Raw genomic sequence first — 15,000 nt, 5'->3', positions numbered from 1 at the left:
TTGCTCCAAACCACCCCATGCATTGTTTATATCCTGGGAAGGAATTGAGAAACCATCAATCTTGTAGCTACGGAACAAAGAGTCTAAAGGCCCTTTACACACTGAGACTTTCTAGCGATCCCACCAGCGATCTCGACCTGGCCGGGATCGCTGGAAAGTCTCTAACAGTCAGATCTGGTCAACGACGCAGCATTGATACGGAGCGGCAGAACGACCTCGCTGGAAAGGGAACGCTAGCACGCCTTTGGGCTTGGTTCTAAGTCGCTAACAATGTCGTAACGGTGTCAAACACACAGATACATGCTGCGCAGCGGGAAACAAAGGACCAAAGAATGGTCCTGAACGACTTGTAGCGATCAGCGACCTCACAGCGGGGGCCGGGTCGCTGATGCGTGTCACACACTGCAATGTCGCTGGGGAGGTCGCTATTACGTCACAAAACCGGTGACGTTACAGCGATATCGCTAGCCATGTTGCAGTGTGTAAAGGGGCCTTAAGGGCTGCAAAAACAACACAACATAAAAAGAAACACTGTGAACATGGTAAGGAAGAAATGCCTGGATATAATACGATACGCACAGCTCAATTCTGGACTTGGTCCAAAACGTTATTGGAGAGGTTGGATTTTTTTTTTGCAGATGGTCATTACTATTGAACAACGCAAATGCTGATGTGAATCTGCTATATATGAATTTTCAGTGATCTCTTAGCGGAGATTTAATACGAGCCAAATTTACAAAGATTTTCTGCCTTCCAAATTACTTTACTTATTTATCTATACTTGTAGAAAAGGAGGTTTTAACTGAAAAATGTTTATATGACAGGTCCTCTTGCTTCTTATACAGTCATATGAAAAAGTTTGGGCACCCCTATTAATGTTAACCTTTTTTCTTTATAACAATTTGGGTTTTTGCAGCAGCTATTTCAGATTCATATATCTAATAACTGATGGACTGAGTAATATTTCTGGATTGAAATGAGGTTTATTGTACTAACAGAAAATGTGCAATCCGCATTTAAACAAAATTTGACCGGTGCAAAAGTATGGGCACCCTTAACAATTCCTTGATTTGAATACTCCTAACTACTTTTTACTATTTTACTAAAGCACTAAATTGTTTTTGTAACCTCATTAAGCTTTGAACTTCATAGGCAGGTGTATCCAATCATGAGAAAAGGTATTTAAGGTGGCCACTTGCAAGTTGTTCTCCTATTTGAATCTCCTATGAAGAGTGGCATCATGGGCTCCTCAAAACAACTCTCAAATGATCTGAAAACAAAGATTATTGAACATAGTTGTTCAGGGGAAGGATACAAAAAGTTGTCTCTGAGATTTAAACTGTCAGTTTCCACTGTGAGGAACATAGTAAGGAAATGGAAGAACACAGGTACAGTTCTTGTTAAGCCCAGAAGTGGCTGGCCAAGAAAAATATCAGAAAGGCAGAGAAGAATAATGGTGAGAACAGTCAAGGACAATCCACAGACCACCTCCAAAGACCTAGCATAACATATATATGACTCATAGGTCTAGGGAATATATATCATCGCAGAAAGACAAAGTATTCCCATATATAATTAATTCTATTTTTTATATATAACACCACACCTTTAGTGAAATATCAAAAATTCATTTGTCACAGATACAGATCAATCAGTCACCTTTAACCTAAATTAAATTAATTATATATGGGAATACTTTGTCTACCTCCAAAGACCTGCAGCATCATCTTGCTGCAGATGGTGTCAATGTGCATCGATCAACAATACAGCGCACTTTGCACAAGGAGAAGCTGTATGGGAGAGTGATGCGAAAGAAGCCATTTCTGCAAGCACGCCACAAACAGAGTCTCCTGAGGTATGCAAAAGCACATTTGGACAGCCAGTTACATTTTGAAAGAAGGTCCTGTGGACTGATGAAACAAAGATTGAGTTGTTTGGTCATACAAAAAAGAGTTATGCATGGAGGCAAAAAAACACGGCATTCCAAGAAAAGCACTTGCTACTCACAGTAAAATTTGGTGGCGGTTCCATCATGCTTTGGGGCTGTGTGGCCAATGCCGGCACTGGGAATATTGTTAAAGTTGAGGGTCGCATGGATTCAACTCAGCATCAGCAGATTCTTGACAATAATGTGCAAGAATCAGTGACGAAGTTGAAGTTACGCAGGGGATGGATATTTCAGCAAGACAATGATCCAAAACACCTCTCCAAATCTACTCAGGTATTCATGCAGAGGAACAATTGCAATGTTCTGGAATGGCCATCCCAGTCCCCAGACCTGAATATCATTGAGCATCTGTGGGATGATTTGAAGCGGCTGTCCATGCTCGGCGACCATCAAACTTAACTGAACTGGAATTGTTTTGTAATCAGGAATGGTCAAATCTACCTTCATCCAGGACCCAGGAACTCATTAAAAGCTACAGGAAGAGACTAGAGGCTGTTATTTTTGCAAAAGGAGGATCTACAAAATATTAATGTCACTTTTATGTTGAGGTGCCCATACTTTTGCACCTGTCAAATTTTGTTTAAATGCGGACTGCAAATTTTCTGTTAGTACAATAAACCTCATTTCAATCCAGAAAAATTACTGAGTCCATGAGTTATTAGATATATGAAACTGAAATAGCTGCTGCAAAAACCAAAATTATTATAAAGAAAAAAAGGTTAACATTAATAGGGGTGCCCAAACTTTTTCATATGACTATGTGCAGAGAACCCAGCATGGATGTAAATCATGTTGCACATGCATCTGAATATATTCTTGGACGACTGTGACTTTATATCATACCTACATACTAAATAAACCTCCTTAAGGCCCTATGCGCACGCTGTGGATTTGCCGCAGAAAATGCGTTTTTTTCCTTCAGTTGCAATCTGCTGTTTCGGAAAACAGCAAAATCCGTTAACGGGTTCCGCTGCTTCCCATAGACTTGTATGGACGATGCATTGCGACTGATGGTCCTGCGTTGCATCTGCCGACCGACGCTGCATTGCATCTGCCAGGCAGAAAGAACGCAGCATGTAGCGTTTTTCTGCGCTTCTCTGAGCGTCAAAAAAAACGCAATGTGCTGGATTCCGTCAGCGTCCGTCATTTTTATAATGGAAGCCTATGGTGGCGGAATCTGGCGGAATCTGTCATTTGACGGATCCATTTTTACACAACTGCGCATGCTCAGTTGAGTAATTGTTGAAAAGAAGGGAATTTTGTTACTTACCGTAAATTCCTTTTCTTCTAGCTCTTATTGGGAGACCCAGACGATTGGGGTATAGCTACTGCCCTCCGGAGGCCACACAAAGCACTACACTAAAAAGTGCAAGGCCCCTCCCCTTCTGGCTATACCCCCCCGTGGTATCACGGGTTCTCCAGTTTTAGTGCCAAAGCAAGAAGGAGGAAGCCAATAACTGGTTTAAACAAATTAACTCCGAATAACGTCGGAGAACTGAAAAACCGTTCAACATGAACAACATGTGTACCCGCAAACAACCAAGAAATCCCGAAGGACAACAGGGCGGGTGCTGGGTCTCCCAATAAGAGCTAGAAGAAAAGGAATTTACGGTAAGTAACAAAATTCCCTTCTTCTTCAGCGCTCTATTGGGAGACCCAGACGATTGGGACGTCCAAAAGCTGTCCCTGGGTGGGTAAAGAGATACCTCATGTTAGAGCTGCAAAACAGCCCTCCCCTACGGGGATGTCACTGCCGCCTGCAGGACTCTTCTACCTAAGCTGGCATCCGCCGAAGCATAGGTATGCACCTGATAATGTTTGGTGAAAGTGTGCAGACTCGACCAGGTAGCTGCCTGGCACACCTGTTGAGCCGAAGCCTGGTGTCGTAGCGCCCAGGACGCACCCACGGCTCTGGTTGAATGGGCTTTCAGCCCTGAAAGAACCGGAAGCCCTGCAGAACGGTAGGCTTCAAGAATTGGTTCTTTGATCCATCGAGCCAGGGTGGCTTTAGAAGCCTGCAACCTCTTGCGCGTACCAGCGACAAGGGCATCGGAACGGCGTATGGGCGCCGTGCGGGAAATGTAGATACTGAGTGCTCTCACCAGATCTAGCAAACGTAAATCATTCTCATACCGGTGAACCGGATGAGTGCAAAAGGACAGTAAGGAGATATCCTGATTAAGATGAAACGAGGATACGACCTTAGGGAGAAACTCCGGAATGAGGCGCAGCACTACCTTGTCCTGGTGAAACACCAGGAAGGGAGCCTTGGATGACAGAGCTGCCAGCTCAGACACTCGCCGAAGCGATGTGATCGCAACGAGAAACGCCACCTTCTGTGACAGGCGAGAAAAGGAAACTTCCTTCAGAGGCTCGAAAGGCGGCTTCTGGAGAGCAACTAGAACCCTGTTCAGATCCCATGGATCTAACGGCCGCTTGTACGGGGGTACGAAATGACAAACCCCCTGCGGGAACGTGCGCACCTTAGAAAGACGTGCTAGACGCTTCTGAAAAAACACGGATAGTGCTGAGACTTGCCCTTTGAGGGAGTCTAGCGACAAGCCCTTTTCTAACTCCTATTGTAGGAAGGAAAGAAAAGTAGGCAACGCAAATGGCCAGGGAGACACTCCCTGAGTAGAGCACCAGAATTAAGAAAATCTTCCACGTTCTGTGGTAGATCTTAGCAGACGTGGGCTTCCTAGCCTGTCTCATGGTGGCAACGACCCCTTGGGATAATCCTGAAGACGCTAGGATCCAGGACACAAAGGCCACACAGTCAGGTTCAGGGCCGCAGAATTCCGATGGAGAAAACGGCCCTTGGGACAGTAAGTCTGGTCGGTCTGGTAGTGACCCCGGTCGGCCGACCGTGAGATGCCACAGATCCGGGTACCACGATCTCCTCGGCCAGTCTGGTGCGACGAGTATGACGCGGCTGCAATCGGATCTGATTTTTGCGCAGTACTCTGGGCAAGAGTGCCAGAGGTGGAAACACATATGTGAGCCGGAACTGCGACCAATCTTGCACTAAGGCGTCTGCCGCCAGAGCTCTGTGATCGCGCGATCGTGCCATAAATGCCGGGACCTTGTTGGTGTGCCGAGACGCCATTAGGTCGACGTCCGGCACCCTCCAGCGGCAACAGATTTCCTGAAACACGTCCGGGTGAAGGGACCATTCCCCCGCGTCCATGCCCTGGCGACTGAGGAAGTCTGCTTCCCAGTCTTCTACGCCCGGGATGTGAACTGCGGATATGGTGGATGCCGTGTCCTCCACCCACATGATGATTCGCCGGACTTCCTGGAAGGCTTGCCGACTGCGTGTCCCTCCTTGGTGGTTGATGTATGCCACCGCTGTGGAGTTGTCCGACTGGATTCGGATCTGCTCTCTTTCTAGCCACTTCTGGAAAACTAATAGGGTGAGATACCCTGCCCCGATTTCCAGAACATCGATCTGAAGGGTGGACTCCTGCTGAGTCCACGTCCCCCGAGCCATGTGGCGGAGACAAGCTGCTCCCCGCCCTGACAGACTCGTATCTGTCGTGACCACTGCCCAGGATGGGGGCTATGACAATGAGGTGGGAATAAGCCACTATTGCAGAGAGTCCTCGGCCGTCAGGGAAAGGGAGACTTCCCTGTCCAGGGAGGTTGACTGCCCGTCCCTTTGGCGGAGAATGTCCCATTGCCGTTGGCGCAGATGAAACTGCGCAAAGAGAACTGCCTCGATGGCTGCCACCATCTTCCTTAGGAAGTGCCGAGATACGTTAGTGATTGAGTCGGAAACAGATTTGACCTTGCCAAATTGATGATCCACCCGAAAGTCTGGAGAGTCTCCAGCGTAACATTCAGGCTGCGTTGGCATGCCTCGAGGGAGGGTGCTTTGACGAGTAGATCGTCCAAGTACGGGATCACCGGGTGTCCCTGAGAGTGCAAGACTGCTACCACTGCTGCCATGACCTTGGTGAACACCCGTGGGGCTGTCGCCAGACTGAATGGCAGAGCTACGAACTGAAGATGTTCGTCTCCTATCACAAAACGTAGACAACGTTGGTGCTCCGTAGCAATTGGCACGTGGAGATAGGCATCTTTGATGTCTGTTGAGGCAAGGAAGTCTCCTCGAGACATTGAGGCAATGACGGATCGGAGGGATCCCATCCGGAACCGCCTGGCGTTCGCATGCTCGTTGAGCAGTTTCAGGACTAGAACAGGACGGAAGGAACCGTCCATTTTTGGAGCCACAAAGAGATTGGAGTACAAACCCTCGCCCTCGTTCCTGAGGGGGGACAGGGATCACCACTCCTTCTGCTCTTAGAGCGTCCACCGCCTGCAGCAGGGCATCTGCTCGGTGGAGAGGTGGGGCCGTTCTGAAGAATGGGGTCGGAGGACGAGAACAGAACACTGTCCTGTGCACGTGAGCACAATGTCCGTCACCCACCGGTCTGTGACCTGTGGCAGCTAAATGTCGCCAAAGGCGGGGGAGTCTGCCATCAACCGCGGATGCGGAGAGAGAGAGAGAGAGCTGAGAGTCCTGAGGAGACCGCCTTGGTAGCGGTTCCTCCGACTGCCTTCCTTGGGCGAGATTGAGCCCGGCCGGAATCTGAGCCCGTCTGAGGTTTTGTAGCCCTTTTGCACGAGGACAATTGGGACCTGCCGGAGCTTGGGAAGGACCGAAACCTCGACTGTACTTTTAGGACAGTATTAACAGGGTAAGTCGCAGTGCAGACATTGCGGGGTTACGGACGCCTCTGCGGTACAGATGTCCCTGCTCAAGGTCAGCTGCGCAAGAACAGCTGAAAAGGTTAGGTTGCCAATACGGCTGTGGGTGCCGGAGCAACCGACACGCCGATAGCCTCCTAGACAGATTTCAACCAGAGTCCATCTGTCTGTGAATGGCATCTTTAAGTGAAGCCCCATCTCCAGTGCAACTATGGCTCTAGATGCAAGCCTGGAGATTGGAGAATCCACCTTTGGACCCTGGGTCCAGCGCTGACCACGTCAGGGGAAAAGGGATAACGTGTATCCTATAAACGTTTGGAGAAGACGCTTATCTGGTAAGCGTGGTGTTCCTGGACTGCTTCTCTGAAGTCAGCGTGGCCAGAAAAAAAAAACTCAATATCTGCGTGAGATACTGAAAAGGAACTTTTCCTGTTCGTCTCCTATCTCCACTGGGGGAGCTGAGGGAGAAAGATCCAACCTTCCATTGATGGACGGTATAGGATCATTCCGTATGGCGTTACCACCCGGTGTATCCGGATTGAGAGCGATGTCAGTATCAAAGCCCTGAAGAGCTGCCTTTTTGGTCAAGTAGATTGCCCATGGGTGCAAGTCTCTATATTATGACTACTCCGTCCCTGTCCATGGACAGGGTTGACAGGAGGTTTCTTTGGCCACAACTAGTAGAGCCCCGGCAGACGAAGTGCTAGAGACCCCGGCAGACGACGTGCTACAGGGGAGCATGCACACAATGGGACGGTGTCATGAACAGCATCCCATGTTGTAAAAACAGCACTGAAATCTGTGTTGCTTTTTTGCCGCTGCCGACTAGCTATCTAGAAGTATATAGCCAAGATTGGTGCCGTACAGTGCAATGTATAGCATACAGGCATAAAGTACAAATGACCACTGCAGCACAAGCAATACAAGCAGCATAGAAGCCTGTGCCCTGGCACCCCTGCTCTTCTGCTGCTGTATACTAGTCATCTAGGGGAATATAGCCCAGAAGAGTGACCCTACAGTGCAATGTATAGCATACAAGCACAAGTACAAATGAACACTGCAGCACATGCAATACCAGCAGCATAGAAGCCTGTGCCCTGGCACCCCAGCTCTTCTGCTGCTGTAGACTAGTCATCTCGGGGAATATGGCCCAGAAGAGTGACCATACAGTGCTATGTATAGCATACAAGCACAAGTACAAATGCACACTGCAGCCCATGCAATACAAGCAGCATAGAAAAAAAAAACCTGTGCCCCAGCACCCTTGGTTTTCTGCTGCTGTAGTCTAGTCATTTCATGAGAATATAGCTAAGACTAGCGACTGTACAGTGCAATGTATAGCATATAAGCATAAACACAAATGAACACCTCAGTCGTGCAATACAAGCAGCCTAGAAAGCCTGTGCCTTAGCACACCTGCTTTCCTGCTGCTGATGTGTCGCTCCCCCAGCGGGCATATAGCGACCTATGCAGTTAAAAACAACACATGTACACACTGCAGTTATATCGTGGTCAGCACTATGTGTGCCGCTTACCGCCCGCCTATAAGCGGGTGTATGATCGCCATAGTCCTGCCTTGGTGCCGAAAGTCCGAGCTCGGACTGCAGTAATGGCTGCCGGCTTCTTCCCCAACTCATGTGAGGAGGGGCGGGCCGTGGGCGTGCCCCCAAGGCAGAGCGGGAATCCGGCGTCCGACAGTGTGCAGTGAGAGGGCTGGAGCATGTAAAAAGGCTCCAGCCCTCGGCGCTGCTGATTGCTCAGCGCCTGTCCCCTTCCCTGAGTGACAGGGAGGGGGCGGGAACGAAGCGGCACTAGGCCGCAGAAGCCGGGGACTGGATTTATAAGCGCCGCCGCCGTAAAAGCGCGGTCGGCGCCCAGTCCCCGGCGAACTACAAGTCCCAGCCGCGCCGCCGCTCCCGGAGCGTCCGGCGCGGTAGTTCCCAAAACACAAAGTCACTCAGCAAAGCTGCAGTGACTGTAACCCATTACTGTCCCCGGCGCACTAGCACACCCAGCAAGTCTGGAGTGTGCTGTGCCTGTGTGTACGGGGACACAGAGTACCTGTAATGGTGCAGGGCCATGTCCCTGAACGGTACTCCAGCTCCGTATCCAGCAGGTTCAAATGGGTCTGTGGATGGAGCCCGGCGTCAGAGCTTTGAGGCCGGCAGGATCCCACTTCCACAGAGCCCCTCAGGGGGATGTGGAAGGAAAGCAGCATGTGGGCTCCAGCCTCCGTACCAGCAATAGGTACCTCAACCTTACAACACCATCAACGGGTGAGAAGGGAGCATGCTGGGGGCCCTATATGGGCCCTCTTTTCTTCCATCCGAAATAGTCAGCAGCTACTGCTGACTAAAATCTGTGGAGCTATGCGTGGATGTCTGACCTCCTTCGCACAAAGCTTGAAAACTGGAGAACCCGTGATACCACGGGGGGGTATAGCCAGAAGGGGAGGGGCCTTGCACTTTTTAGTGTAGTGCTTTGTGTGGCCTCCGGAGGGCAGTAGCTATACCCCAATCGTCTGGGTCTCCCAATAGAGCGCTGAAGAAAAGAGCTACAACGGATTCCGTTGTTTTGCAGCCTCCTTCGCATCAGTTGTGCCACTATACGCAACAAACCCGTTACATCCGTCACACAACGCAATGCAACGGATGCCGCACAACGCAAGTGTGAAACTAGCCATTGCTGCAGTCATTCCCCAGCAAATCCTATGGGTTTTAAAAAAACGCTGTGCGCACACTGCGTTTTTTTTTAATACCCGTGGATTTACCCGCGGATTTTCCGCTGTGGAATTAATGAGCATGTCACTTATTTTCTGCAAGTACCTGCGTTTTTTGCCATAGATAAATTGTAAAAACCGCGGGGACCAGCTTGCGGAAAATCCGCGGCAAAACCGTGGGTGCAGTTTTACCGCGGGATTCTTTCAGAGGGTCCGTTTTTTTCTTAAGAAAATGGCACTTTCTAGTGCGCACATGGCCTTATTTGGGTCCTTACGGTTTCAGTAATTACATTGTGTCAGAATGACAGGTCACCATAATCTAGAAGGATGTGCAAACTTGCTTATTTTTTCTTCTAGAGTGATTATTTGCATAGCTGCTTGAAGCCATTGCAGAAATATTCACATTTTGTTTTTCTAGAGCCCCCTATGTGAAATCTCTGCTTTCAATACAACTGTACGTTTCTTCAGAGTCTTCTCTGGGGGCGTGTACTTTCATCCCGCCCTCCCAGATGCTGCCAATCACAGCTCGGCAGTCTCAGAAACTGCTTAGTCATGATTGGAGGTGTCTGGGAGGGACAGGTGAAAGAACACGCCCCCAGAGAAGACTCTGAAGAAACGCCTGGTGGCACTAAAAGAGATTTCACCTACTGCACTCCAGAAGAAACAAGTGATTATCTCTGCAATGGAGCGACACAAAGCAAAACAGAAAAGCAGAAGAATCAGGGGAACTCTGATATTTTTACAAGGTAATCTACATTTTTTTTTTTTTAACAAGTAACAGGTCCTCTTTAAGGGGTACTTTGCACACTACGATATCGCAGGTGCCATGTCGGTGGGGTCAAATTGAAAGTGACGCACATCCGGCGTCGCTGTCGATATCGTAGTGTGCAAATCCTTTATGATCCGATTAACGAGCGCAAAAGCGTCGTAATCGTATCATCGGGGTAGTGTCCGACATTTTCATAATGCCGTTGCAGCGACGGTACGATGTTGTTCCTCGTTCCCCTGCGGCATCACACATCGCTGTGTGTGAAGCCGCAGGAGCGAGGAACATCAGCTTACCTGCGATACTGCGGCTCACACCGGCTATCTGGAAGGAAGGAGGTGGGCGGGATGTTTACGTCCCGCTCATCTCCGCCCCTCCGCTTCTATTGGCCGCCTGTCGTGTGACGTCGCTGTGACGCCGCACGACCCGCCCCCTTAGTAAGGAGGCGGTTCGCCGTCCAGAGCGACGTCGCAGGGCAGGTGAGTGCATGTGAAGCTGCCGTAGCGACCATGTTCGCTACGGCAGCAATCACAAGATATCGCAGCTGCGACGGGGGCGGGGACTATCGCACTAGACATCGCTGGCATCGGCTTGCGATGTCGTAGTGTGCCAAGTACCCCTAAGACTCCCTCGGCTAGCTGGTAGTCTGCACAAAAAACAATATCCCCCAAGACCCAAGTCAAAAGACTCACTCCTACTGTGCATTAATGAGAAACAAAACTCCAAAACTGCTGTCTGGAGGTTTATTTTTGAGATTCCGGTTTGGTTGATATCCTTACTGTATGTATTGGGTGACACTCTATGGGTAACATATCAGATTTGTAATATTTGGCTACCATACACTATTATGGGCACTGGCTGCTATTGCCTGTCTTGTAGATGATGTGAGCATATTTTTCAGACTACAGGACGCATCTAGGTTTGTGCCAATAAAAAAATCAAAAAACAAAACAAATCACTGATCTCGGGGAGAGCAGCCAGAGACAACACTGCCGGCAGCCAACGAGGGCGCTCAACACAGTGAAATCCTAGGCTGGTCTCCCCGAGATCAGTGATTGTTTTGTCTTGTTGGTCTACTAGGCATTGCTCCCACCTGGCCAGAATCCTGCTCCACACTTATGAGGGGCAATACCCCGAAACAGCTGTCTGTGGATGGATACCTGGCCTTGGTATTTCCCTTGTCATATCTTTAAACTTGTCAAAGAGTTGGATATTGACTAATAGGGACACTTAATATGGTGGTTATGGTGGTCTCCTAAACATAGCCACTCCTTGGCTGGGTCCTTCCCGGAGGGATATCTGGCTAGTTTCTGTGTCGAGACTCCTAACAGAGGCTCCACGGACCTTTTTGAGTGAAAAAATAAGAAATATTTCACAGTAATTAAATTGTCCGTGCTGCTGTAAAGCAGTGTAGGGGCTAGTGTAACTCTGCACAAACATTACCGATGCATAATGAATGTATATAATGTGGTTTCTTTAATAATGCAGAGTAAGAGCTGAATATGGGTCCACTTAGTGTATCATTAAAGCCAAACTATCTGCATTTTGTGGCATAAAGAAGACTTTACATTATATAAAAAAAAAAAAAAAAAAAAAAAAAAGCAACAAAAAACAAACAAAGAAACAAAAGACCCCAAACCATGAATTGCTAGTTTGCCTTACTACGACTCCCAGTACATATGCGATGAGGTCTCCCTGTCTATGCTGCAGACCCCACAGTTTGCTCTGCACTTTCCCTTCCAGCTCCACGGACATTGGAGCTTCACTGTCATGTGAGGAGAAAGAGGATAAAAAGTATACGTATGAGAACAGCACCGGAGTACAGGAGGCTCTAGCAGATGGACTGGGGGGCAGATGGTAAGGAAGCGGACTGATGCGCTCTCTCCTGCACCGATCAGACCGCACACTGTCCGGCAGGCAGAGAGCACTCGGCATTGTGCAGCGATACAGACAAAGCTGCCAAGGGTGATCAGGTGGAAACCTTCAGAACTGCTCTGGTAGGAGGCTCTGGCACGGCGTCTGACTGCAGACTAATAAGCAGGCTCTTTTTGGCAAGACTTTCTTTTTGTAGAAATCACAAATGTGGTCCTGAAGAAGGAGAATAATCTTTGAAACGCGTAGACGAATAAAGATCACGATTCCCATCCATTTGGTCTTGGATTTTCTTTAAAGGCAGCGCTACGTTTTACCCTTTTCTTGATCTATACCTATCATCTTCCACCGGGTAGATGCAGCAGCCGTTGGTACATGCTTATACAGTGCTTGTGACTTTCACAACTACTACTGGTGAGCCCTCCTGATCCCAAGAAATGCACTATTCTAGTCACGTAAGACCCTATCTGTGCTTTTTGTCTCCCTCAATTTGTTTTCATTCTGCTTATGGCGCTCGTTAGTGGTGTTTTTAGGTTTTCATAGATATATGTATAAATGTCCTGCATTTTATTTTCGGAGCAATTGTATATGATATTCTATATTTGCTACCATGCTAAGAGGGTGGACTAGTCTGGGGATAGAACGCCCTTGGGACTAGTCACTGGCCTCATTAGCATAACATAAAAGATCTTTAGAAATACTTTTTCTAAAGAGCTTTTTATCTATGCTTCTAAATACAGGGACAATTAGGCAGGGATTATCAATATGTACCCAGAGCTGCTCATGGTTCTGGTTGCATATTGCACCTGACAGGTTCCCTTTAACCAATTTTTAACAAAACATATGGAGTAGTATATGTGAAGCCACTTTATGTGCAGGATTTTATGTTGTTTGTAAATCACCTGGTTGCAATTAATAATTTGACATGAGCACTGATCAAGCCCCTGAAGAAGCAGGGCGAAACCCTGGGTCGAGCAACACATTTAGAGTCTGCCACAAGGCAGACTGCACCATGTATTTATTTTTCGATGCGGTTTTAATCACTTTTGTGAGAATAATCAATACCGTATTCACTGCTTATAAATCCTAGTGGATCTACACTATCTTCCAATTTATGAGTTTAGGTATCTTGTTACCTAGATTTATCCATTTTACTTAATCTGAACTGTGACGTTTACAGTTATACAGTTTTTTCACCACAGTTTTATGATGGATTACTTAGAAACCATGGAATCTGTTCAGGTTCTTTATCTTTATTGGATAGAGAGCTCCCATTTCTTCCCAATGTTGTACCTTAATGTTTTTGGTTTTTATTTTATTGGTTTAATCTTTGGGATTTCAGGACTCATCCCTAAAAATGCATCTGCTACTTTGGTATTTTGTTGGGATTGATGCAATAAAAAAATTTGTCTCTTATTGACACATGTATACCGTATTTTTCGGACTATAATACGCACCCTGGTTTTAGAAGAGGAAAATAAAATTTTAAGCAAAAAATGTGGTCATGACACACTGTTATGGGGTGAGGTCTGCTGCTGACACTGTTATGGGGGTAATGTCCCCAAATTCTCTAACTAAGGTACCCCATCCTGGTAATGATCCTCCTGCCTTGTATATGATCCCCATCCTTGTATATATGTCCCCCATCCTGGCATATATTCCCATCCTGCTATATACCGCCATCGTGGTATAGGCCCTATCCTGCTACATAGCGCCATCCTGGAATATGCCCTTATCCTGCTACATACCCCCATCCATCCTGCTATATACCCACATGTATCCCGCTATATACCCCCATCCATCCCGCTATATACCCCCATCCATCCCGCTATATACCCCCCATGCATCCTGCTATATACCCCCCATGCATCCTGCTATATACCCCCCATGCATCCTGCTATATACCCCCATCCATCCTGCTATATACCCCCATCCATCCTGCTATATACCCCCATCCATCCTGCTATATACCCCCATCCTGCTAAATGGCCTGTATCCTGTGGCACACAAAAAACAAACATTTATACTCACCTTTCTTCGCTCCATGCAGCATCGCTCCTCCTCCTGTCAGTGCCGGCAGCAGCGCCGCTGGAGTGTGGAGCCATCACTGTTGTCTGCAGCATCGCTCCTCTTCCTGTCTGCCTGTCAGCTGATCTGTGTGGAAACTAGCGGTGCGCACAGGGATGACTTCATCTCTATGCTCACCGCTCTCTACACAGATCAGCGGGCCTGAAGACAGGAGGAAATCGCGATGCTGCAGACAACGGTGACAGGTGAGTATACTTATTCACTGCACCCCGCGTTGATGATGATGCGCGGGGGGCAGTGAATACAGCCACACGTGATCACTCCAGGCTGTAGTTGCCATGGGTGATCATGCGGGCTGGCTCTTTTCTATGCATGTTCCCCCCCCGCCCATCATCCCGCCCATCTGTCAGCGCTGAGGGATGATGGGTGGGAGGATGCAGGCATATAAAATGAGCAGGCCCACGTGGTCACGGCAGGCGCTGCTACAACCTGCTCGTGCCCCCGATGACCCGCTCCACCACAGCACCCTCATTCCCCGCAGCCACATTCAGACTATAAGACGCACCCCCCCCACTTTCCCCCAACATTTGGGGGGAAAAAAGTTAGTCTTCTAGTCCGAAAAATACGGTACATACCGCGGTCTATGTTTTTCCGCACAAAGCCTACACAAAGTCGGAGATTTATATACCATGTGCGTGGACAGAATAAAAATTTAATTTTTTTAAATTATTTTATATATTTTTTTTAATTACTTATTATTTACAAAGTTTATTGTTTTAATGATCGTATATTAATAAAAAAAAAAGGCATTGTAAATTTTGCCATAAATACATTTTTTTAAAGTGAGGGATTCGGCATTGTGCCAATTTTTCTACACATTTACATATTCTATAGAGAACTGAAGAAATCATCAAAAAAAATAATAGTTTTTGGCCACCATTCACCACTGTGCTCCAA

At 47.7% G+C, this 15,000-nt stretch overlaps 1 protein-coding gene across 6 annotated transcripts in view; it reads right to left on the bottom strand.

The window, feature by feature from the left end:
• Positions 1–15,000, bottom strand: part of ACTN1 (actinin alpha 1) — a 208,910-nt gene that overhangs the window by 54,339 nt on the left and 139,571 nt on the right. For all 6 annotated transcript variants that reach the window (XM_075329976.1, XM_075329980.1, XM_075329978.1 and 3 more), the window contains exon 11: positions 1–33. This exon is cut by the window's left edge and continues 115 nt beyond it. In XM_075329976.1, the coding sequence (XP_075186091.1) occupies positions 1–33 (33 nt within the window). The remainder of the gene's footprint in view (positions 34–15,000) is intronic.

The sequence above is a fragment of the Anomaloglossus baeobatrachus genome, chromosome 12 (assembly GCF_048569485.1).
Source record: "Anomaloglossus baeobatrachus isolate aAnoBae1 chromosome 12, aAnoBae1.hap1, whole genome shotgun sequence".
NCBI classification, from domain to species: Eukaryota; Metazoa; Chordata; class Amphibia; order Anura; family Aromobatidae; genus Anomaloglossus; species Anomaloglossus baeobatrachus.
The sequence above is the reverse complement of the archived record's forward strand: the minus strand, read 5'-3'. Positions and strand labels throughout refer to the sequence as shown.